General features: G+C 44.7%; 1 protein-coding gene across 1 annotated transcript in view; it reads right to left on the reverse strand.

Annotated features, from left to right (window-relative positions):
- The window catches only part of LOC130480125 (zinc finger protein 91-like), a 39258-nt gene extending 14610 nt beyond the window's left edge, over window positions 1–24648 (reverse strand). The window contains exons 1-4 of the mRNA XM_056852556.1: window positions 24206–24648; window positions 17271–17280; window positions 6994–7893; window positions 6299–6813 (exon numbers count right to left, since the gene is read on the reverse strand). Of these exons, the coding sequence (XP_056708534.1) occupies window positions 6299–6813; window positions 6994–7893; window positions 17271–17280; window positions 24206–24515 (1735 nt within the window). The 5' untranslated portion in view covers window positions 24516–24648. The remainder of the gene's footprint in view (window positions 1–6298; window positions 6814–6993; window positions 7894–17270; window positions 17281–24205) is intronic.
- Window positions 24649–25062: the final 414 nt, after the last annotated feature.

Below are 25062 nucleotides of genomic sequence, written 5' to 3' on the forward strand. Positions count from 1 at the left end.
ACTGGCTTGAGCCACGTCGAGCATTTCCCAAGCATCGGTTGTGCTGCTCCCTTCCAAGAGGAGAGATTCCCCCCCTCCGAGCTGTGGCTTGATCCGGGGTGGCGTTGCCCCCCCCCCCATGTGCATGAGAGGGAGTCTGTGGGGTTTATGGTCTGTGGGTCCATTTCTTTCTTGCCCACAACTTTTTCTTCCCATGTTGTTCCAAGGGTACTTCTGAAAGGCTAGTGTAGTGATGGTGGAGAAGCTCAGCATGATCAATGTCGTGGCAGAGTCTGGCTGGCAGCCCTCCTATGTGAGCTGCCCGCTCCTTCATTGGCTTCGGGGCTCGACTACATGACCTCTGAGGTTCCTTTCAACATTCTGTTTCCAACCCTGCCTTTCACTAAAGATTCCCCTGCTTAGGAGCTTGGCCAGTAACACATGAAGTGGAATCAGATATTCAGATCTGCTTCAAAACAAACAGTGTGGTTGGTGTGTATGTGAAAGAGGGGGGTATATTTACAAGGTGACATAGTACACAGCTAAGTCAGACCACAGTCGTGTATCTCCAACCCTTGCTCCTTTGGGCTCTCTATAAATGCTAGTATTTAAGACTAGATTATTGTTTTATTTTGTAGAGGACTAACATGGCCTCCCATTTGCAGTCATCATCTGCTTGCCAGCTGCAGAGAGGGAGCCGATTGTCCACTGTCTGTGGACAGGTGTAGCCTGTTTATCAGTTGACTTTTCAAGTACGGGACACAGTGAATGGCACCAGTCCACACACCCACATTCTCAGGGAGCTGGAAGATAGTCCCACATCCGCCCTCTTGCACAGACCTGGGTCTGTGGCTCAGTGGCAGAGCATCTGCTTGGCATGGTTCAATCCCCAGCATGTCTGATTCTGGGATCATTTTGAGGTAGGTGATGTGAAAGACCTCAGCCCGAGAACTCAACAGGGAAATAGATCAACTTTTTGGCACATGGGGAGTAGCAGCTGTCAAACGAGGCATGTTCAGCTATTGAAAGAGTTTGCAGTGAAGTTCCTGGCATCTCTGCTTCAGGTTGCCAACCCTCTGGGATCATCTGGGAGTCCACTGGGATTGATTGGGAAGTTGAGGCCATGTTGCCCAGTGCAAAGCAGGTGATCTACCACTGAGCTGTAGCCCTTAGTGACTGTTTTAGAGGGTGGACTATATGGCATTACATCCTTGCTTAGGTTGCTCCTCAAACCCCACCCACCCCTACACTGCACCCCCAAATCTCCAGGGATTTCCCTCTCTGGAGTCGGCACCTCTACTCCCATTCATAGGCCTGGGACCTTTCTGTAGATATTCCCTCTGGGCTGAACTTTCGCAGATACATCTCAAGCCCTGGGATTACACCTGGTGGAACTGCAGAGGAAGGGTGGGCATCTGATTGGTCTGCAGAAGGTCCCTGGATGGTCCAACGTGGAAGGGAAGAGCTCATCCTCTAGGGGTCCCAGATTGAGCCTTAGCAAGTTTAGGATTTATGTCACAATAACACACTCTATCTGGACTGGGACTTCATGCCTCGAGCTTAGTTGTAAGCCTGGCAATGCCCACCAATAGAGGACCAGTGGTTGGGAATGGGAGAGGGGTACTCTGAACCCACCCCAGTTTCAATCCCCTAGACCAGAGCTGTGGCTTGACTTCTCTGGGGTGGTTAAAAACAGGCGGGGGAGGAAAGAGTCTGTGGAAACTGGAGGCCTGTTTAGTGTTCTGGATGAGTCTCGTCAGGCCTGATTCAGATCCAGGCAGGCACTGAAGAATTCCTAGGCATCTACTTAGCTTTCTTCTATCGGATTATTTTATTCGTGGCAAGAGGTACACCTCAACATCATTTTTGGTTACCTGTCTAGGATACGAGTGATACAATTACAGGATCTTTGCTTCCATTCTATCCTTCATTGTAACATAACTATTTCTGTCTTTAACAATGATTAACTCACAAGGAAAATATACTGTCCATTACTGCTAAATAGATAATCAAAGGGCAGCAATTACATGAGTCCATAAAATCATCCTGCTCAAAGATAAGCAGGTCATAAGCAAGGAGGCCTTTCTAAGTAGTTCCCAATCATTCCAGTTTCTCATATTTTCTGGTTTTTAACATCATATCCAAAACAAAGACTTCTGTGTTTTGTTTGGCTGTCCCATTTGATAAGGACGGACATACTTCACTAATTCATTATCTTATAACGTCAAACACCATAGAAAGCTATCTACACTTGTGTATCTTCTAAAAATACATAAAACTGATTTTGTTTTTCATTCTTGCTGCTTTTTACCATAACCAAGTCAACTTAGAAATCATAATTCAAGGGTTCTCATACCTATGATGAAGGGTACATAGCTCTGAGGTTCCCCCGGGGCACCTTAAATTCTGGTAACCAGGCTGTTTCCCAGGGAATAAGGTTATAAGACGCTCACATTGCTTTGCTGGCAAAGATTCATTTCAAACAAGAAGCTGACCATATGCCCTGCTGCCAGAGAAGGACAAGAGGGTTTGCTATTTGGGTAGCATGGGGTAGGCAATAAGATAGTGAGATGTAAACTCTAATGTGATTGGGGGAATGGGGGCCAGGGCACCACAAGGGCCTCACTCTCCAAGCTCAGAATTGGGAAGGGACTTCCATCCAGCCAGGACAGCAAGGGTTAAAAGATGTGGTTCCCATCGAGGCTGGGTGTGCTGGAAGACCCCTCTGGCTGCAGGCGGAGGTTCACAACAGGACCAATAACAAGCTAAGATGCCCATCTCACACATGGGATGCGAAGGTAACATTTATCACTGGGAAGTTTAGACTAGACTCATGTGGTTTGTTTTATTTCCTTAGATCTGTTATAGTCCTTCAGGATGAGATATGATTTCCCTATGTGCTGATGCACTAGATCAGGGATCCCCAATCTTTTTGAGCCTGCGGGCATATTTGGAATTCTGACACAGCATGGTGGGCGCAGCATAGGGTTGCCAACCTCCAGGTAGATGTCAGATGTCACCAAATTATTTAGGGTGGTTAAAACAAAATCGGACTGTGAAGAGCTCCAGAAGGATCTCTGCATACTGGAAGAATGGGCATTAAAATGGCAAATGGGATTCAATGTAAGAGTAAAGTGATGCATATTGGGACAAAAAATCCCAACTTCACATATACACTGATGGGATCTGTGCTGGCAGCTACAGACCAAGAAAGGGATCTTGGGGTGGTAGTCGATAGAAGATGTTAACCCAGTGTGCGGTTGCTGTAAAAAAGGCAAATTCCATGCTGGCTATAATTAGACGAGGAATAGAGAATAAAGCTGCTGATATCATACTGCCCTTGTACAAATCTATGGTGAGACCACACTTGGAATACTGTGAACAGTTCTGGTCACCACACCTAAAAAAAAGGATATTACCGAGCTTGAGAAGGTGCAGAAAAGAGCAACCAAAATGATTAGGGGACTAGAGCAACTGTCCTATGGGGAGCAGTTAAGACGCTTAGGGCTGTTTAGCTTGAAAAGAAGGCAGCTGAGGGGAGACATGATAGAGGTCTATAAAATTATGCATGGTTTGGAGAGAGTGGACAGAGAGAAGTTTTTCTCCCTCTCCCATAATACTAGAACACGGGGTCATCTGCTCAAGCTGGAGGGTGAGAGATTCAAAACAGATAAAAGGAAGTATTTTTTCACACAATGCATAGTTAAATTGTGGAACTCCCTGCCCCAGGATGTGGTGATGGCTGCCAGCTTGGAGGGCTATAAGAGGGGATTGGACATATTCATGGAGGAGAGGGGTATTCATGGCTGTTAGTTAGAATGGATATTAGTCATGCTGCATACCTATTCTCTCTAGTATCAGAGGAGCATGCCTATTATTTTGGGTGCTGTGGAACACAGGCAGGATGGTGCTGCTGCAGTCATCTTGTTAGTGGCTTCCTAGAGGCACCTGGTTGGCTACTGTGTGAACAGACTGCTGGACTTGATGGGCCTTGGTCTGATCCAGCAGGGCCTTTCTTATGTTCTTATGTTATGTTCTTATGAGATTATCACTTGTGCAAGTAAAAGGTGGAACACTGCAGCTTCTAGAATAAAGGGACAGATTACATAAGAATGTAAGAAGAGCCCTGCTGGATCAGACCAGTGGTCCATCCAGTCCAGCATCCTGTCTCACATAGTGGCCAACCAGTTCCTCTGGAGGTAGGAATAGGGCATAGAGGCTGAGGCCTTCCCCTGATGTTGCCTCCTGGCACTAGGATTCAAAGGTTGACTGCTTCTGAATGTGGAGGTTTCCTTCCATCACCATGGCTAGTAGCCACTGATAGAGCTATCCTACATGAATCTGTCTAATCCCCGGTGGCCATCACTACATCCTCTGGCAGAAAATTCCACATTTTAATCTCTTGCTGTGTAAAGAACTATCTCCTTTTGTCCATCCTGAATATACTACCCATCAGCTTCACTGAATACTCTCCACTTCTAGTATTTGGGAGAGGGAGAAAACGTTATCTTTGTCAACTCTCTCCAACCTGTGCATAATTAGATAAACCTCTACCATGTCCCCCTTTAGTCATCTCTTTTCTAAACTGAAAAGTTCCATACTCATTGGCCTTTCCTCATAGGGATCAATGCTCCAAACCCCTAGGTGCTTGGTTGCCCTCTTCTGTACTTCCTCCAGCTCTGCCATGTCCTTTTTGAGATACAGTGATCAGAAGTGAACATTGTATTCCCAAATGAGGCCGCACCATAGATCTATACATGCAGGTAGATCTATACCAGATTCAGAATTGGCCAGCATGCTAGTGGGAGTTGCAGGGCCAAAAATAAGGGAAATCTGAAACTCCTGGTACAGATACACTTGATAACATCCCTCTGCTGTCAGCAACAGAAGCAAAAGTTTACTCCCGAGAAGCCAGGAATGGCAAACAATGCAGACCAGAGAGTAGAAATTAGCCTTGGTTACAACATAAAGGGGAATTAACCATTTCCATGACCTTTCAGAGCTTGTGTGCTGTAGCTGTCACAATGGCAGACTAGGCTCAGATATCCAGGTCAGAACCCACACACTGCCACTGAAGGTTGCCGGCTTACCTTGGGTCAGTGACACTCTCCGTCAGTCTACCTCAGATTACCTCACAGTCCACACAGGAGAAAGGCAACACAAACAGGGAGGATGGACAATATCCCCTCCTTTACAAAACAATGGGGATTTAAGAATCTCTCTGTGGTAGCAGAGCCAGTGTGGTGCAGGGTCTGACCAGGCTCTAGGAGATCCAGGTTCAAATTGCACCTCTGCCAATGCCTGCTGACCCTGGGCCAGTCACTCATTCCCAGCCTAACCTTTGTCTCTGCATGGTTGGGCTGTTGTTTGGATAAAATGGAGGAGAGAACAACATGAGCTGCTTTGGGTACCTACTGGGGGAAAAGGCAAGGTATAATGACTCAGGACAATGGAGGACAATGACTCAGCTCAAACCCAACCCCTTCTGACTATATAAATTACTCTTCCAACACACTTTGACACTGAGAGACACTGTCCTTCAGTGTTACTCCTCTGAAGATACCTGCCACAGCTGCAGGCAAAACGTCAGGAGAGAAAATACCAAGACGGTCACGGTCACACAGCCCGGATAACCTACAAGAACCTGCGAGGTATAATGTTTGATATATATATATATATATATATATATATATATATATATATATATATATATATATATATAAAAAACTTTATATACAATTTGGCAAAAAGGTCAATTTCTCTTGCCTCAGTTCATCTAGTATACTTGCTCTTCTTTTGGCAAGAGGCAGAACGGCTAATTCAGTAGTCAAACTAAAACTGAATATGGTGAGAGGAGCAAGCAGGGACAGAGAACCTGGTCCTAAATGAGATAATCTCTTAACCCTGAAAGTCTGTGACACCCCTCCATAACATGTCTTCAGGGGGGCAGGACAAATACTTCATATTTCATAATAAACTGAAAACTGAACATGCCTTAACTAATACCAGTTCAAAAGCTGTATAATAGGGACCTGATTTGACATAAAAACTCTAGATTATGATGCCTAGAAAGGTTGGGCTTGATGCTGAAGATCTTGCAGCACTGGAGATACATGTATGGTTTCTCCTCTGTGTGAATTCTTTGGTTTACTTTAAGATAAGTCTTTCCACACTCCAAGAATTTATATGATTTCCTCTCCCATGTGGATTCGGTGATGGACGGTTAGCTTATCACTCTGAGCAAAACTCTTTTGACAATACAAGCATTTCTATGGTTTCCCCCCAGTGTGGATACGGTGATGTTTAGTAAGCTGCGAACTCCAACCAAAGCTCTTCCCACACTCCAAACATTTATACGGTTTCTCCCCAGAGTGGATACGTTGATGAGCTGTAATGTATGAACTATGAGCAAAGCTCTTTCCGCACTCCAAACATGTATATGGTTTCTCCCCAGTGTGGATTCGTCGATGCACATCTAGGCTGTCACTTCGTGCAAAGCTCTTTGCACACTCTAAGCATTTATATGGTTTCTCACCAGTGTGGGTATGCTGATGGATAATAAGCTGTGAACTGTGAATGAAGCTCTTTCCACAGTCCAAGCATTTGTATGGTTTCTCCCCAGTGTGGAAACGCTGATGAGCATCTAGTCTGTCACTCCGAGCAAAGCTCTTCCCACACTCCAAACATTTGTACGGTTTCTCCCCAGTGTGAATTCGTTGATGAGCATTTAGGCTGTCACTCCGAGCAAAGCTCTTTGCACAGTCTAAGCATTTATATGGTTTCTGCCCAGTGTGGATACGCAGATGGAGAGTAAGATGTGATCTCTGAGCAAAGCTCTTTCCACACTGCAAGCATTTATATGGTTTCTCCCCAGTGTGGATACGGTGATGTTTAGTGAGCTGCGAATTCCAAACAAAGCTCTTCCCACACTCCAGACATTTATATGGTCTCTCTCTCGAGTGGGTCTGTTGATGGGCCCTAACATCTGCACTCTGAGCAAAGCTCTTAGCACACTCTGAGCATTTATATGGTTTCTCACCAGTGTGGGTGTGCTGATGGATAATAAGCTGTGAACTGTGAATGAAGCTCTTTCCACACTCCAAGCATTTATGTGGTTTCTCCCCTGTGTGGATACATTGATGGGCAGTAATGTGTGAATTCCGAGCAAAGGTCTTTCCACATTCCAAGCATTTATATGGTTTCTCCCCAGTGTGGACAAGCTGATGGATATTAAGGTGTGAACTCTGAGCAAAGTTTTTTCCACACTCAAGGCATTTATATGGTTTCTCCCCAGTGTGGATACGTTGATGGGTCCTAAGCTCTGTACTCCGAGCAAAGTTCTTTCCACACTCCAAGCATTTATACGGTTTCTCCCCACTGTGGATACGTTCATGGGTCCTAAGCTCTGTACTCCGAGCAAAGCTCTTTTCACACTCCAAGCATTTAAATGGTTTCTCCCCACTGTGGATACGTTCATGGGTCCTATGCTCTGTACTCCGAGCAAAGTTCTTTCCGCACCTCAAGCATTTATATGGTTTCTCCCCTGTGTGGACAAGCTGATGGATATTAAGATGTGAACTCTGAGCAAAGCTCTTCCCACACTCCAAGCATTTATATGGTTTTTCCCCAGTATGGATTCGTTGATGGACAGTAAGGTCTGCACTCCGAGCAAAGCTCTTTCCACATTCCAAGCATTTATGTGGTTTCTCCCCAGTGTGGATACGCTGATGGGTCCTAAGGTCTGTACTCCGAGCAAAGCTCTTTCCACACTCTAAGCATTTATATGGTTTCTCACCAGTGTGGATATGCTGATGGATAATAAGCTCTGTACTCCGAGCAAAACTCTTTCCACACTCCAAGCATTTATATGGTTTCTCTCCAATGTGGATACGTTGATGTTTAGTAAGCTGTGAACTCTGAGCAAAGCTCTTCACGCAATATAAACATTTGTAAGATTTGTCCCCACTCTGAATACATTGATGGATAGGGATGTCTTCTTCAGGTTTCTCGCCAGTGTTTATTCTTCCGTGTGTATCAAATACGTGGGATTCAGCAGCCTGAGAAGCAGAGCATTCAATTCCCCTTTTCCTTTTTGTTCCAGTATTTGTTTTCTGCTCTTTCTTGTCAAATTGTAGGTGTTCTGATTCTCCCTCGGGCTTGTTCTGGAGACCATCAATCTCTGGAATAAAGAGTAAAGCCTGGTAAGACCTTCAAGGAAAAGCAGAATCAAGTAAAGAAGGCCATTGACTGCATTTCATAATGGCACAACCAGAATCATTTGAAGGGGAGACAAATCTTGCCATATATTAATCAGTTGTTGATGCTGCCTTGGAGGGTAATTCCACCAGAGACAAGGTAGACCAGTGGAACCTCCATGTTTAGAAGTATCTCTCTGAAGAGGGATGGTTTGGAACTGCTCCTCTATTTGTGAACCTTCCAGGGACTCTAGTTGATCACTGTGGAAACAGGAGGCAGGACTAGAGGGTTCTCTACAAATCTCTTCCTGTGTTCAAAGACAGAACTGGCTGCAGTCACTGGACAGCGAGTTTGACCAGAGCTTTACACTTGAACTATGGAGACCCAACCTGAGCTCCAAACTTATAAAGCTCACCGTACACCCCCACGTAAGTTCGGCCTCCCAAGCCCTGTGTTCTGTGGCTTGGCCTGCAGAGGTGAGGCAAGTGGTAACTAGAGACTGGGCATTTCCAATGTTGGCCCCTTGTTTGGGGAATGCCCCCCTCCTGACTCTCATCTGGAGCTTACTTTCCTTACTTTTCAGAGCCAGGTCAAAACATTTCTTTCCAACCAGGCTTCAACTTTCTTTCCAACCAGGCTCGTGTTCTCAGGAGAGTTTTGAGGCAAGGCTGTGACTGTTTTTCCCTCTTCTTGTGGCCCTGGCTTTTTATTAATTAATTAATTTGTTTGTTTGATTTTTACCCCACCCTTCCCGACCAAAGTCAGGCTCAGGGTGGCTAACAAAAAATAAAATAATATATAATTAAAATAAATACATTGTTCAAATATAGATATTTAGATGTTTTAAAAATCATCATTAAGATTAAATTCCAGATGGCACCCCTATAATAATAATAGTAATAGCAGGGAGAAATAATCAAGGGAGGGGGAAGAAAAAGAAGGAATGAGGAAGAGGGGAGAAGGGAAAAGGAAGGGGAAGGATGGCCAGCCAGAGTGGAGCCATCGCTGTCCTCAACCATCAGCCTGGCGGAACATCTCCGTCATGCATGCCCTATGGAACTGGGCCAAGTCCCTCAGGGCCTAGGTCTCATTTGATAGTTCCAACAGGCTGGAGACAGAGCGAGAAAGGCAGCCAGATAACCCTGGTAGAGGACAGCCAGATAAACCTGTATTTAATTTTAATGTCATAATAGCCTTCTTTGAATATATGCATGAGTGTTTTGTAATAAATATATTTCATTGTTTAATTGTTTTATTTCACCCAAACGTTTGGGTACCAAATTTTGCTTTTAGGTTGGGTCATTTCCCCCTCTGTTTTGTCCCTATGGTATTATACCCTGCTGAGGCCTCCCCCCCCTGTCGCCCGCCCAAACCCTGCTCTTCTGAGCCTCACCCACAAAAATCTCCAGGGTTTTCCCAACCTGGAGCTAACAACCCTAGCCAGGCCTGATACCAAAGAGTCCTTCCTCAAAGACCAAAATGGGCCTGGAAAGGGCCCTTCCCCTTCCCCTTGATTTTGCTGACAGAACCAAGCCTTGGAAGCCTGTGGTTGCCTAGCAAGCGATAACCACCAAGAGAAATCAGTGGCTTAAAGATACAGGCACTACGTTTATCATTTTAAGGTTTTTTAAACTGCCTTTTTTTGTAAAAAGATCTGACTTGCCTGTTCACAGCTCCAGTCACCAGATTTAAGTATCTAAAGATTTGGCTGACTGCTATTAGAATAAATCGATCCGTATGAAACTCGAGCACTCTATAAACATTTCCCACCAATCTTAGGTACAAAAGTTTTGTTCCCGGTTTTGATTCCTCTTTCATATGTAGGAAAGCTTTCCTAGCCATTCTCAGGCTGTTGCCTCTTGAGAAATCCCTCTGTTCTCCATCTGGTAAAATTTAGCCCAAGGGAAGTCCTACCCACTTCCACTGCACAAGTAAGCAGATCTCCCTGTTTCTTCTGCATCTTGGACAAGTGGATCTCTTGCTTCTTCCACTGGGGATATGGAATCAGGTTGGAGAAGCAGAAGTTCTTCTTTGGGGGAAAGAAACAGACCAGTGACTTCCAGATGTTCCAACTCTAAGAAATATTCAGATTTTTAAACCAAGCATGAGCCTAGATACAGCCACCAGTATGCAGTATCTTGTGTGTGTGTTAAGTGCCGTCAAGCGCTTCCGACTCATGGCGACCCTATGAATGGAAGTCCTCCAAAATGTCCTATCTTTGACAGCCTTGCTCAGATCTTGCAAACTGAAGGCTGTGGCTTCCTTCATTGAGTCAATCCATCTCTTGTTGGGTCTGCCTCTTTTCCTGCTGTATCTTAGTTCCCTCCCAAGGCAAGCAAGATTCAACATTCAAGTCTACTGGGGCCCTGATGAAGGGCCACTCTCTAAGGGCTCCTCTCCCTTTGAAGAGACCCCATGGTCCTTCCAGGATAAGAAAAGGAGGTGATGGAGCCTCAAAAGTCCTACTAACAATCCAGATATTATTTTTAAGACATATACATCTGTCATCTGTATGTAGGACATTTTTTAATACCACTCAATGTGAAAAGAGCTCAGAACAGCATACATTGTCTTTCCCTCTGGCCTAGAGCAGTAAAACAGGACCTGACCCAACTGAATTCCAGAGAAGCCTCAGAGGAAGGAATTCAGCAAGTGAAGCTCATCACAACACAGAGCCAAACCTGCTAAAATCCTGTTTTTCTTGGTTTGTTCTTCAGGGCTCTGCCACCTCATTTTACTGAATCTGTGAACCATGCCTAAGCCTACACTGGTGTCAGTAGAATGAACAAAGCAGAAGGACCCCAATTTATCCCTTCTGCCTTCTCTGCCCCACACTTTTCTCTTCAAGTTCCCTGGGAGGTTGCAATGTCCTCGGGGAAAGCAAATATCTTTTCGAGCCTCGTAAAATGCATATTGAGGGCAGTATACAAATACAAATATTGTTATTGTTATTTTTTCAAATGCTCATTTCATGACAGCTTAAAGGAATAAGAGGAGGACTCGTTGACATCCCACAAACCATTATTGAGGCCAATTCCCCCTGTCCTCCTTTCAATGGATTTTCACCCCTGAACAATGAACTGACTCAATCGTCAATTGGCAAGCGTGGGGTGGGGGGGGCTTCCTTTTTTTTTTTTTTACAAACCAAGATTTTACCCAGTAAGTATGCAGACTCCTCTCCCTCATCTGCATTTGGACTTCTACATTCCTATACTGAGGCTATCCACTGGAAGAACCCTACCAGGGCCCTTATTGGAGGTTGTGGACAGGGCTGTCAAGTCGCAGCTAACTTTTGGCAACCATGTAGGGTTATCAAGGCAAGAGAGGTGACAGAGGGGTTTGCCTTTGCCTTCCTCTACATAGCAGCCCTAGACTTCCTTGCTGCTATCCAACCCAAGGACCAACCTGGACCAACCCTGTTTTGCTTCAGAGAGCTGATGAGATCGGGCTAGCCAGGGACTTCCCGGTCAGAGCAGGGGTCCTTCTTAGAAGGAATGACTTCTTGCAGCATCTGTGAATCAAGGGAAATGAGAGCCTTACCCAGAGAGGCCACGTTCTGATAGTTGTCCTCCATTACTTCATTGTGAAGCCTTCTTTGGTCCGAATCCAGCAAAGTCCACTCCTCCTCAGTGAAAAGAACAGACACCTCATCAAAAGTCACCAGACCCTGAAAAAAGAGAAAGAGAGAAACCCACTGTCTTCAGAGATGATGTAAGAATTCTTCCCCTTCGAAGTGCAATCTAAGAGGAGTATAATAAGATGTTGATGTTCAGGACTCAAACCTCCATCAGAATCTTTCATTTTCTATCCAGTGAGCAGCGCAGATATCAGCCAAGTGAAAGAAATTTTGTTCCCTTTATTCTGTTCCATATGCTTGCAGACCAACAGGTCATGAGCAAAACAAATCAATAAATTTAGTAATACATAAGTAACCAAACATACAGAAATACAAAAACACAGAATCTAAGGTATTACAGTTAGTAAAAGTATCATTAAAAGCCATAGATAAAAGTTTTGCCACGGTGAGCATTACATTTAGATCAGTATCAGCTTTGCAACTATACCTTGCTTTAGAGCTTCTGGATGTATACTGTGATTTATTTATCTCTGGCAAGATCATACTTTTTACAATCAATAAAAAAATGTCAAATAGTGTCCAAGTTCCCTGATTTATAGTCACAAAATCGTTCAGAAAAAGGGATCCCTTAAAATCTGCTTGCTAACTCACCCAATAGTAGTGCATTTAATCTGGCTTTAGAAAAAAGTATTGTATATTTAGGGACAGTTAAAAATTTACAATAAGCAGGTAGAGTCCTTGGAATGGGGAGGCTCAGATAGTACAAGGAGCATACCCTACATGCTCTACCCCCAATCCTCCATTTGTCAAAGTGCAACACTCTAGATCTAGCCAATTTTCATGCAGAGGGATATTCCCTTTGCTTTAAAGCCTCAAAGAACAAACTCAGTCTCTGCTCAACAGCCGACAGGCAGCAAAAGGGGCTTACAGTGTGGCAACTAATTTTTGCCACAAACTGCAAAAAGCCATCTTCAACAAGTAAATGCAAATAGTGTCCCTCTGAAGATGAATGTTGCAACCCAACCTTTAGCTTCTAAGGATGGTTCTATAAATTCCAAATGAATTTGTGGACCAGAAATACATGTTGGCAAGTTGGACAGAGCTACCTTAGCCTTAAACACCTGGATGGCAGCAGGTATATAATTGGCTCCTGAGGTCCGAAAATCTCAGGAGGGCTGCTGGGTGTGCAGATGCTAGCTTCGTGGCAGCAGCCATATGGCCTGTCCAGTACATGGTGTTAGAGAAGAGAATGCCCAGATAGCGAAATTTATTAACCTGCTCAATTAAGTGACCATCCATATTCCATGAAAAATGACGAGGTGGAACACCTTTACAAAATACTATGACCTTAGTCTTCTGATAACTTATATCTAAGGACTCTTGAGAGCAATACAATCCAAATGCATTTAGCAGACGTCTTAAACCCAGATGAGATCTTGAAATCAGCATAGCATCATCTACATAAAACAAATCGAAACAGGTTTCTGGGACAAGCGAGTAGAATGAAAATGTTCACCCGAGATAAATTAAAAAGGGCCCAAAAAGCAGCCTTGATGAATGCCTCCGGTCACTTTGATCTCTTTGGTTAATTGACCACTATTTCCACAACTCACCTGCGCTCACCTGAAAGAGATTCTCCATGGCCTAGGGAGGGTGAGGGAAGCATCTCGGGCATGATCCAAAGTTTCACACTTACCCGATCTGGCAGCATGAAAGATGCTTTCTCTCCGCCAGAAAGAGATTGCAAAGAAGGTATAATTGGTTTTATGGCATCACCTGCAAGGATAAAAAGGTAAATGCATGGCATTCTATACTTTCAGAGTACTTTGCATTTCAGTTCCATGGGAAAGAAATAAGAACAGCACCTCCCATATCCCAGAATCCCTTTGCAGGTGGGCTAGGCCAGCACACATACAAAAAGCAGCCTTGCTAGTGGTGAAGTTGCCCTCTTGGCATCCTAGCTAGGTGACAACACTGACCTGTTATTTTTATTATATTTGCTTTCTTTCTTCTGGACCCACCCCCCTTTCTGGAATCCCAATGCAATCACATTATTTCGTCTTACTAGTAATCTTTCTTGTTAAATTGAAATATTGCTGCCCTGTCTTATAATCTTCTTACTGATTGACTGAAGTGTCTTTTCATCATTTGTATTTTCTGCCTTGAAACCAAGTTAGAAAGGTAGAGTATAAATGAAAATGTTATCATCTTTATTAATAGTTAATATATAATTACTATTGATAATAATAATAGAAGATCATATTCCTAGAGCATAATGAGCCCAGCGATGTTATGCTGCCAAACAAGGGTATTCACAGGATGAATTAAAACTATTTTTTGACAAAACTTTTTGTACCCCGGGACTTAATACCAGTTGGATAGAAGATAATTTTGAAAGCACCCCATTGCTGCCTTCCATCACCATCCTTTGGAGGTTTGTCAATTTCGGACGCAGCTTGCCCTGTTGAAAACCAGGTAGCAAACAGCTCTTGACTTCAAAGTATCCAGTGACTGATTAGGTTACTGTTGCATAAGAGCTCATTGGCTTGTAACTCTTTCTATTGGCCCAAAGCACTATCCTCCCACTTTTTGACATTAACCATCATTATTCGAGTTTGAAGGCCACTTTGTCAACTCTGGTACTGTATTCTTTCAATTATCCTGCAGATTTCAAATAGATTCTACGTTTTTACTTCCCCAAATGGAACTTTCACATTGAGAAGCTGGAGCAGAGCATCTTTCCCCCACAGGACAGAGGGGGCATAAAAGCAGCCCCCTCTGCACTCAAGGAGGACATTTGGTCGGAATGACACCCCTTTTGATCTTACCCAGCAAAGTTGCTCCATGGTAATGCTCCTGAGCGATCTTGTCCTTCACCTGAAACAGAAGTGGGGAATTGAGAAAGGGGAGGCTGTTGAGAAAAGGAAGAGGAAACAGGCTAGTGCTGGTTCCAAAAAGTTCCAAAAAGTTGGGGTAATCCATGTCGATTTTGAGGGTATCCTTGATCATATCCTGTGCCTCCACACACAGTACCAAGATGAAAACTTCTTACCTGCTGGTCCTGTATCTTGGCCTCTTCCTGGCTCAGGAGGAAGCCTTCTGCCAGGGCCACCGCCTGGGAACTGGCCTTCGGCCCACATTCTCTAACCCAGCTCTGCATCTCCAGGGGCAGGACAGCCAGGAACTGCTCCAGGATCACCAGGTCCAGCATCTCCTTCTTGCTGTGCTTTTCTGGCTTCAGCCACTGAATGCAAAGATGGTGGAGTCGGCTGCAGACTTCTCGGGGCCCCTTGGCCTCCTGGTAGCAGAAGTGCCTGAATTGCTGGTGATGCACATCTGGAGGGAGGACCTCATTGTCTCCCAGGCTCTTCTGCACTCTTCCTTCCCTCAGTTCTCTTCTGCTCCCAGCCTTGGTAGCATCAAGGCCTTCTCTTGATTCAGGGAGAGCTGATTCTGGCTCTCCCCTCATCCTCCCCTTCCTCTCCAAAGAGGCTTCACCTGGACCAGTGAATTGCCTTCCTACTCTGCCAGGTTCTTCTGTAAAGGCAATCTGTGACCTCCTGCAAAGCCAAGAATGAATGACAGGGTCACAGGGCACACACAAAATGTTATCATATCATATTATGTTTCCCTTTTACCTATTATCCCTTTTCTTTTCTGTATTTTTGAAAAAACAATAAAAATTATTTTTAAAAAAAGCCAAGAATGACATCTGGATTAAGATGTTGTGTGTGTATTTATATACAGACAGATTGCATCTGCATCTGAGGAAGTGAACGCTGATTCATGAAAGCTCATACTAGAAACAAGGGTGTTTAGTCTTCGGGACTACAACAGACAAGTACTGAAATGAGTGAATAAGTAGTGGGAGAGAGCAAGTAGTGTAGTGATAAGAATCATAGACTCATTGAGCTGGAAGGGACCACCAGGGTTATCTAGTCCACCCCCTGCACAATGCAGGAAATTCACAACTACCTCTGCCCCACACCCCCAGTGACCCCTACTCCATGCCCAGAAGATGGCCAAGATGCCCTCCCTCTCATGATCTGCCTAAGGTCATAGAATTAGCATTACTGACAGATGGCCATCTGTGTGTGTGTGTTAAGTGCTGTCAAGTCGCTTCCGACTCATAGCGACCCTATGAATGAAAGTCCTCCAAAATGTCCTATCTTTGACAGCCTTGCTCAGATCTAGCAAATTGAAGGCTGTGGCCTCCTTTATTGAGTCCATCCATCTCTTGTTGGGTCTTCCTCTTTTCCTGCTGCCCTCAACTTTTCCCTCTTTTCCTGCTGCCCTCAACTAGATGGCCATCTAGCCTCTGCTTAAAAACCTCCAGGGAAGGAGAGCTTACCACCTCCCGAGGAAGCCTGTTCCAATGGATGTCAGACTAAATCTGGGAGATGCAGGTTCGAATCCCCACCCTGCCACAAAACCTAGCTGGGTGACCTTGGGCCAGTCACACACTCTCAGGCTGACATACCTTACAGGGTTCTTGGGAGGAGAAAGTGGAGAAGGTGAGATCATGGCAGGTCACTTTGGGTACTCGCTGGGGAGAAAAATGGGGGTATAAATGATATTTTAAAATATCAAATAAAGATGAAGAGCAGATTGAAGAGAGCAGCAGCAGCCCACAGAGGATAAAATGGTAGTGACTCTTCAAGTTTCCATTGTTTCTGACCTTCCCTTTCCAGAGATCAAGCAGAAAGGCTTTCTGAAAAAGTCATCCACGGCTTATTAAAAGTATTGTTAAACTATATAAAGCAAAGATTCCTTCAGCATTCACCAACCAGAGAACCCCGCTTTGAAGCAGGATGCCAATTTACACGGTCACTGGGAAGTTGGAAAGAAAGAGTAAGAAGCAGGGTGGAGCTGCTTAGAGTCCTAGAGGCACTGCATAGTCCCAATCCTGCCGCAGACAACTGCAGAAGATGCAAACCACAGCTGGGCTTGTTAATGGAAACCAACAGAGCTGTGGGGAAGCCAGAAAAGAGAAATGAAGACCCTTTGAACTTTGAGGGGCCCCAACCCCTGATTGGTTTCATACCTTTTCATAAACTGTGCAGACGAGAAATCTAAATATGCTAACAGGTTTGGAGAGCACTGTATGCCAAGGGAAAACGAGGATTTTGAAGGGCACCATTTAATTTAAGAGTTGATCTTTATGGTGTGCTTTTAGTCTGGAAACTGTTATTCATTTTAAGCTCCTCTGGGATCTATGTTTTTAAGCTGTGGTGGAGGCAGGGATTAACAACCATGAATCTTTTAGGTTTTTATTATACTTTGATTTTTAAGCCACCTCGGGCAGGTTCCCTGGAAAGGCAGCGTAAAATTCCTCTAAACAAATCAATATACGAATAGCGAAGTCAGCCAAATCTTTCAATACTTAAATCATGACTGGAGCACTGAATGGGCAACACAGATATTTTTACAAACCCAGAAAAGGCCCCAGGTTTACAGAAAAATAATACATGGGGTAAAAACCCCGAAAATGATAAAAGGAGTGCCTGTAGCTTTAAACAACTGATTCTCTCAGTGGCTATTAGTAGGCAACCACAGTGCACCAAGCCTTGGTTCTGTTAGTAAAAGCAAGGGGTAGGAGCAGGGCCTTGTCCAGGTCTATTTTGGCCTCTGAGGGAGAGCACCTTGGGGCCAGGCCTGACTAGGGTTGCCAATTCCAGGTTGGCAAATGCCTGGAGATTTTGGGGTGGAGTCTGAGCAGGGTAGGGTTTCAGGAGGGGAGAGGCCTCAGTGAACATAATGCCATAGAGTCCACCCTCCCCATGCGGCCATTCCCTCCAGGGGAACTAGGGTTGCCAACCTCCAGGTGGGGTCTGGCGATCACTGGGATTTACAACTGCTCTCCAGATGACACAGATCAGTTCCCTTGGAAAAAATGGCTACTTTTGAGAGGGGATTCTAAGGCATTATACCATGCTTAGGTCTCTTCCCTCCCCAAACCTTGCCCTTCCAAAGCTCCACCCTCAAATTTCCAGAAATTTCCCAACCTGAAGCTGGCAACCCTAAGGGGGAACTGATCTCTGCAGTTAGAAGATCTATCATGATGCCAGATCTCCAGGCCCCACCTGGAGGTTGGCAACCCAAGGAGAGAAGGAAGCAGGAAAAGGGGAGGGGCTATGGGGGGCTTTCAGGAAAGGGAATGAGGAAATAGCGAGGGAGGGCAATGAGATGCCTCCTGCAAGTCCTTGCAGGTTCCCACTTGTAAATGAATATTTTTGTCCTACAAGAAAGGGAAGCAAGTCCTTGTGGCTGACTTGAGAAACCCAAGGCCGACTTTCGACAACTTGGTGACTCATCAAGAAGGGACTGGATAGTCTTAGGTATCCATGACAGGGAGGCAGATTTCTAGCAATGAAAGCTCTTACACTAGCAATCGCCACCAAAGTGTGCCAACACAACCAAAGCACCCAGAAGAGAAAATTTGCTGGTAGGAGTAAAAATTAATGATTAATTCATGCCATCGTATTCCCTATTACTATGTGTGGGTGTGAAAGCTGGACAGTGAAGAAAGCTGATAGGAAGAAAATAGATGCCTTTGAAATGTGGTGTTGGAGGAGAGGGTTACGGATACCCTGGACAGCCAAAAAAAACCCAATCAATGGGTTCTAGATCAAATCAAGCCTGAAGTGCCCCTAGAAGCAAAAATGACTAAACCGAGGCTGTCGTATTTTGGTCACGTCACGAGACGACAAGAGTCACTGGAAAAGACAGTCATGCTAGGAAAAGTGGAGGGCAGCAGGAAAAGAGGCAGACCCAACAAGAGATGGACGGACTCAATAAAGGAAGCCACAGCTTTCAATCTGCAAGATCTGAGCAAGGCTGTCAAAGATAGGACATTTTGGACGACTTTCATTCATAGGGTCGCCATGAGTCGGAAGCGACTTGACGGCACTTAACACACACACAGGAGTAAAAAATAAAAAAATGAAAATAATAATAATGAAAAAACCAGAATTGCGGCTTCGGTAAGCCACAGCAGGGTAGAAGAGGGGAGCCCTCCAAAAATTCTTCCAGAACAACAAGGAGAAAACCTGCAGGCCTTTTGCGACCACGCCAGCGCCACAACAAAGCCAGGCTGGTGGGAAGGATTGCAACAAAATGCCAAAAGAGACTCGGTTTTGCTAGAGTTTGCAAACAGCAGCCCGATGCCCAGAAACAGCACAGAGGAGCGTATTGAGGAAGAGCTCGGCTCTGCCTCCAGGGGAGCCTCCAGAGAGCAAGTGAGAAAACTCTTTGGACAATGAACTCCGGTGGTCAGTGGTGCTGGGTGTGTAAAGTGCCTTCAAGTCGCAGCCGACTTATGGTGAACCCTTATGGGGTTTTCAAGGCAAGAGACTAAGGCCATTTATTCATGGAAGGTTTTGCATTGGATTTGTCACTCTATAGATGCACATTTTCCCCATCTGAATTCTCAAAACTCTGCATGGCGACTTATTGTTGAGTTTTGAGAATCTGGATGGGGAAAAAGTGTATCTACAGAGTGGCAAATCCAATGCAAAACCTTCCATGAATAAATGGTGTAACAGAGGTGGTTTGCCAGTGCCTTCCTCTGCACAGCAACCCTGGACTTCCTTGGTGGTCTCCCATCCAAATACTAACCAGGGCTGACCCTGCTTAGCTTCTGAGATCTGATGAGATCAGGCTAGCCTTAGCACCTTAAGGGTGCTAAGGGAATATTATTGCTTCATATGGAATCTGGGGGTGGGGGTGGGATGGGTGAATCCTGCAGGACTCTTTGTAACACCCCAAAGGCCCCTCGCGGAGTAATTCCACCGTGCAAAGCAGGGAGGTGTTTTGCAAAGGAAATCTTCTTTTATTGCAATGCTCACCTCTTTATTTTTTTAATCCTCCGGTCCGGCTCCGTCTATCCTTTGCACCACTGCATTAGCAGACAACCAGGCACTTAGGACAGTGCATCAAGAAGTGACTGTAGCAAGTCAGGCGGTCTGGTTTGTTGACGCCGCTCTAGGAGTGACGATTCCTTCCCTTTAACCCTTAGATTGACTCTCTACAGCAGTGGTTCCCAACCTTTTTTTGACCAGGGACCACTAGGACTTTTTTGTTCGGTGCAGGGACCCCAAGGTTCACAATAAAAATGCTGAGAATTTGAAAATAAACTTTAATCATAACTGTTAGGTAAACAAAAATATTTTCTGGTAGGGTATGAGCTTTCGTGAGCCACAGCTCACTACTTCAGATATCTTCAGGTATCTGAAGAAGTGAGCTGTGGCTCCCGAAAGCTCATACCTTACCAAAAATATTTTTGTTAGTCTTTAAGGTGCTACTGGACTCTTGCCCTTTTCTACTACTGCAGACAGACTAACACGGCTACCCACTGTGAATTATCTTGTTAGGTAAACATTAAACTTAGAATAATATTTGAATATATATTTTTATAATAGAGAACTTTTAATTGAAAATATTAATTTATTACAGGTTTATAACTTTGTTTCGCGGACCCCTGGTTTGGTTCTCATGGACCCCTGGGGGTCCACGGACCCCTGGTTGGGAACCAGTGCTCTACAGGGATGTACTCAAACGCATGACAAGTCAGCCCATTGGAAGCAATGGGAGAGGCTGCGCAGCCCACTGAAGATAATGGGAGAAGAGACTTGTCGGTTGACTTGCATTGACTCCATTGAAAGACATGACAGCACAAAAACGGTTGCAAAGAAATTCAATGGGCTGAGCAGCCTCTCCCATTGCTTCCAATGGGCTGACTTGTCATGCGTTTGAGTACATCCCAATTTGAATTCCTGGTCCCACTCCACGTGTTACCGACTAAGCTCCTGAGTAGGGGATTCTTCAGTCAACGGTAGGGTTGGAAACAGAGAGTCTGAAGGAACCCCAGAGGTCATGTAGTCGAGCCCCCGGGGGTCAGTGAAGGAGGGGGCTGCTCACATAGCAGGGTTGCCAGCCAGCAACCTTGAAGCCCGACTCCCTCTCATGCACATCTAGGGTGGGGGGGGGATCAGCTCCACCCCCAAATCAAGCCACAACCCAGAAGAAAGTCTCTTGGGAGGGAGCCACCGATGCCAGGAAAATGCTCTGCGTGGCTCAAGCCAGTGAGCCCGCCCAGAAGCTTCCTCGCATCGTCCGTGTCATTCTTAGAGAACAGAAGATTTTTTGCCCAGTGTAGATTTGCTGCAATGCAAACAGTGCTCTTGGTGTTTGAGTGTTATATTGTGCAAAGCAGGTGAGCTAACACCGAGCTTCAGCCCCTGGAGGAAATGGCTGCTTGGGAGGGTGGACTCTATGACATTACATCCTTCCTTAGGACCCTCCCCAAACCCCACCCACCCCTAGGCTCCACCCCCAAATCTCCAGGGATTTCCTACTCTGGACTTGGCACCCTTATTCCCACTCATACAGCCTTGCTGTAGGTTTTTTCCTCTGGGCCGACATCCCAAGCCCTAGGATTACACCTGGTGGAACTGAAGAGGAAGGGTGGGCATCTAATTGGGCTGCAGACGGTCGGGGGGTCTGCAAGAAGGTCCCAGGATGGTCCAATATAGAATGGAAGTGCTCATCCTCTATGGATCCAAGATCCCAGACGCTCTAGGTGGCACTTTTCAGCCTTAGAAAAATTTTGGGATTTCTGTCACAATAACATACTCTACCCTGACTGGGGCTTCATACCTCCAACTCAGTTGTAAGCCCACCAATAGAGGGCCAGTGGTTGGGAAAGGTGAGAGGGGGTACTCTAAGCCAACCCAGTTTGAACCTCCTAGACCAGCATTGGGCAGCCAAGGCATTGTGTCAGGGGTACAAGTGAAGATTTGAATGACATCTTCACGTCTGTGAAACTGAGATAGTCTTACCCTTTGCAGATGTCCATTGATATCAGTTAGATGGTTTCTAATCTACAAAAGGCAATGTTATTGTTTCTCCTCTCCAAGGGTATTCTTTTCTGGGTCTCTAGACTCCCTTGCTGTCATGTTTAGATATGAAATTAGGCCAGTTCTGTTTTTGTCCAGTAGAAAAATCCTCCATGATCTTTCTGGTCAAAAGACCCACAACTCTTCTCCTATATTCCTGGCCATATCTGGGATGCTAGAAAGGGACGCTCCATCCTTGACAATGACAAACCATGTCTCCCTTTCTGGAACTCCCTCCTCAGGGAGATTCATCTGCCTTCCCTCTATCATTGTCTTCCATCACTCTGTTATATCAATGATATTTCACACCTCAACATTTTCACCTTGTGTGTTTGAAAACAATCCACAGGGATACTGTGGTGTTCTGCCCTGAAGTACAGAAAATGTAGCACAGCTAAACTGCCAAACGTTACCATGGGTCATCCAAAAGTTACAGTGGCCCTCTTGTGCTGCGCAAAGCGGAAAAAAGAATTGTCCCCAGATTTAGGGGTGCCCTGAGGAAACATCAGAGCTCCTTACATCGCTCTTGCATCATGGTGCACTCCAAAACCAGAGACACCTTGACTCAGAGATCCTAGGCAATAACATAATGAGAATTGCACTCTTTACGTGATTGGGGAAATGGGTACCAGGGTACCACAAGGGCCTCCCTTCCCAAAGTCAGGATTGGGCAAGGGAATCCCACCCAGCTAGGACAGCAAGGGTTACAAGATCTGGTTCCTACCAAGGCTGGGTGTGCTGGCAGACCACTCTGGCTGCATGTGGAAACTCACGGCAGGGCCAATAACAAGCTAAGATGCTCATCCCACAGATGGGATGTGAAGGTTATGATAGTCTTTTTCTGATGCTCTAGATTCCACTGCTGTAAATAAAGATCTTGTCCCTTTTAAGAACTTGGACTACGTTCAAAGACCTTCACTCGAGCGCCTGGTCGCTTCTTCATGCATGCACAGAGAAAGGGGAGTGGGAGCTAGAAGAATCACTCACACACACGGAGACCAGAAGAGCACAATTTTAGTTTGTGTGGTGGCAGACTGAGGGACATGTAGGGCTGGGGGAGGCAGAAGGAGGAGGTAACCTCACTCTTTGTACAAGTACACAAGCCCCCCTTCCCATCTTTTACAGACACTATCCTGTACTTTATTCCTGCTTTCACCAGGAATAAAGTAGCGGCACAGAAATAAATAAATCTCTAAATAAAACAAAACACAATTTCCTAACAAATGGGGATATCAAGGCATGACTTCAGGTGACTAACAGTCAGCAGTTTGGCAAAAAGAATTATTTCCCTGGCTATTAGTTTGTTTAGTACAGCTGCTGCTCTTTTGGCAGGAGGCAGAACTGCTCATTTACCTGTCAAACCTAGTCCTAAACCTAAAGGTTTCAGACACCCTTCCATAACATGTCTTCACAAGGTAGGACAAATAACTCACCATTTATAATAAACTGTACTCCAAATATTATGGCTGAGAATTGAACACGACTTAACCAATACCAGATAACCAGGAAGGCTGACAAACAAACCTAATAGAATGAATACCTAAGAGATAAATTAACAAAACTTTAATGCTGTACAAATAGTAACAAAAATTCATTAAAACCAAATGCATTTCAAACAGTAGGCCTTCCTCAGTAGTACAAATATTTCTTTCCAGGGAGGCTTTAACTTAGGCTTTATCTTTTTCACTGGTTCTTTTAACATGAAGACAGTTCTCAGGATATTTTTGAGGTACATCAATATCTATTTTTACATTCTTCTGCTCCTGTTTTTTTTAAATAGAACATTTGGCAAAACACATTTTATAATAAACTGTATTCTATATATTTTAGCCGAGAATTGAACATACCAGTTCAACAGCTGTATACCACAGGCTTAACACAAAAACTCTAGATGATGATAATGATTGGTAAGGTTGGGATTGGTAAAGTTGGGATTGAGGCTGAAGATCATAAAGAACTGGAAACATTTGTCCAGTTTTTCTCCTGTGTGAATTCTCTGATGCAAAATATGGTTTAACATTTATATGCTTTCCCGCTGTGTGAATTCACTGGTGTACCATAAGAAATGCCTTTTGACTGAAGGGATTACGTGCTTCCCACCCTCTGTGGATTTTTCGATGAGCAATTAACATGTTACTCCAAGCAAAATTCTTTCCACAAATCAAGCATTTCTATAGTTTCTCCCCAGCATGGATACATTGATGGGCCATAACCTTTGGACTCCGAGCAAAGCTCTTCTCACATTCCAAGCACTTATATGGTTCATCTCCAGAGTGGATACGTTGATGGGTAGTAAGCTGTGAACTCCAAGCAAAGCTCTTTTCACACTTCAAGCATTTGTATGGTGTCTCTCCAGTGTGGATACGGTGATGAGCCCTAAGATCTGCACTCCGAGCAAAGCTCTTTTCACATTCCAAGCATTTATATGGTTTCTCTCCTGTATGTATTCGTTGATGGATATTAAGCTGTGAACTCCAAGCAAAGCTCTTTTCACACTCCAAGCAATTATATGGTTTATCTCCAGAGTGGATACGTTGATGGATAATAAGCTTTGAACTCTGAATAAAGCTCTTCCCGCACTCCAAGCATTTATATGGTTTCTCCCCAGTGTGGATACGTTGATGGATAGTAAGCTGTGAACTCTGAGCAAAACTCTTTCCACACTCCAAGCATTTATATGGTTTCTCACCTGTGTGGATACGTTGATGTTTAGTAAGTAGTGAACTCTGAGCAAAGTTCTTCCCACACTCCAAGCATTTATATGGTTTCTCACCAGTGTGGGTTCCTTGATGAGCCCTAAGATCTGCACCCCGAGCAAAGCCTTTTCCACACTCTAAGCATTTATATGGTTTTTCACCAGTGTGCATACGCTGATGGGCCCTAACATCTGCACTCTGAGCAAAGCTTTTTCCACATTCCAAGCATTTATATGGTTTCTCACCAGTGTGGATACGTTGATGTCTAGTAAGCTGCGAGCTCCAAGCAAAGCTCTTTCCACACTCTAAGCATTTATATGGGTTCTCCCCAGTATGGATACATTGGTGGGCAGAAAGATCTCTCTGAGGTCTCTTTGTGTTAGTTCTTCCATTTGTATCAAATACCTGTGTTTCAGCACCCTGAGAAGCAGATGATTCACTCTCCCGCTTCTGTTTTGTTTCAGCATTTCTTTTCTGCTCTTTTTTGAAAAAAAGAAACTGTTCTGGTACTCCCTTGGACTTGTTCTGGGGACCATAGGCCTCTGGAATAAAGAGAAAAGAATCCTAAGACCTTCAAGCAAAAGAGAACTGAAGTAAAGAAGACCATAAACTGCTCTTCATAATGACTGAGGAGAAATCACATGAAGGGGAGACAAATCCTGCCATGTATTAATCAGCAGTTGATGCTCCCTTGGAGGTTAATTCCATACGAGACAAG

Source organism: Euleptes europaea, chromosome 1, assembly GCF_029931775.1.
Source record: "Euleptes europaea isolate rEulEur1 chromosome 1, rEulEur1.hap1, whole genome shotgun sequence".
Taxonomy (NCBI): Eukaryota; Metazoa; Chordata; class Lepidosauria; order Squamata; family Sphaerodactylidae; genus Euleptes; species Euleptes europaea.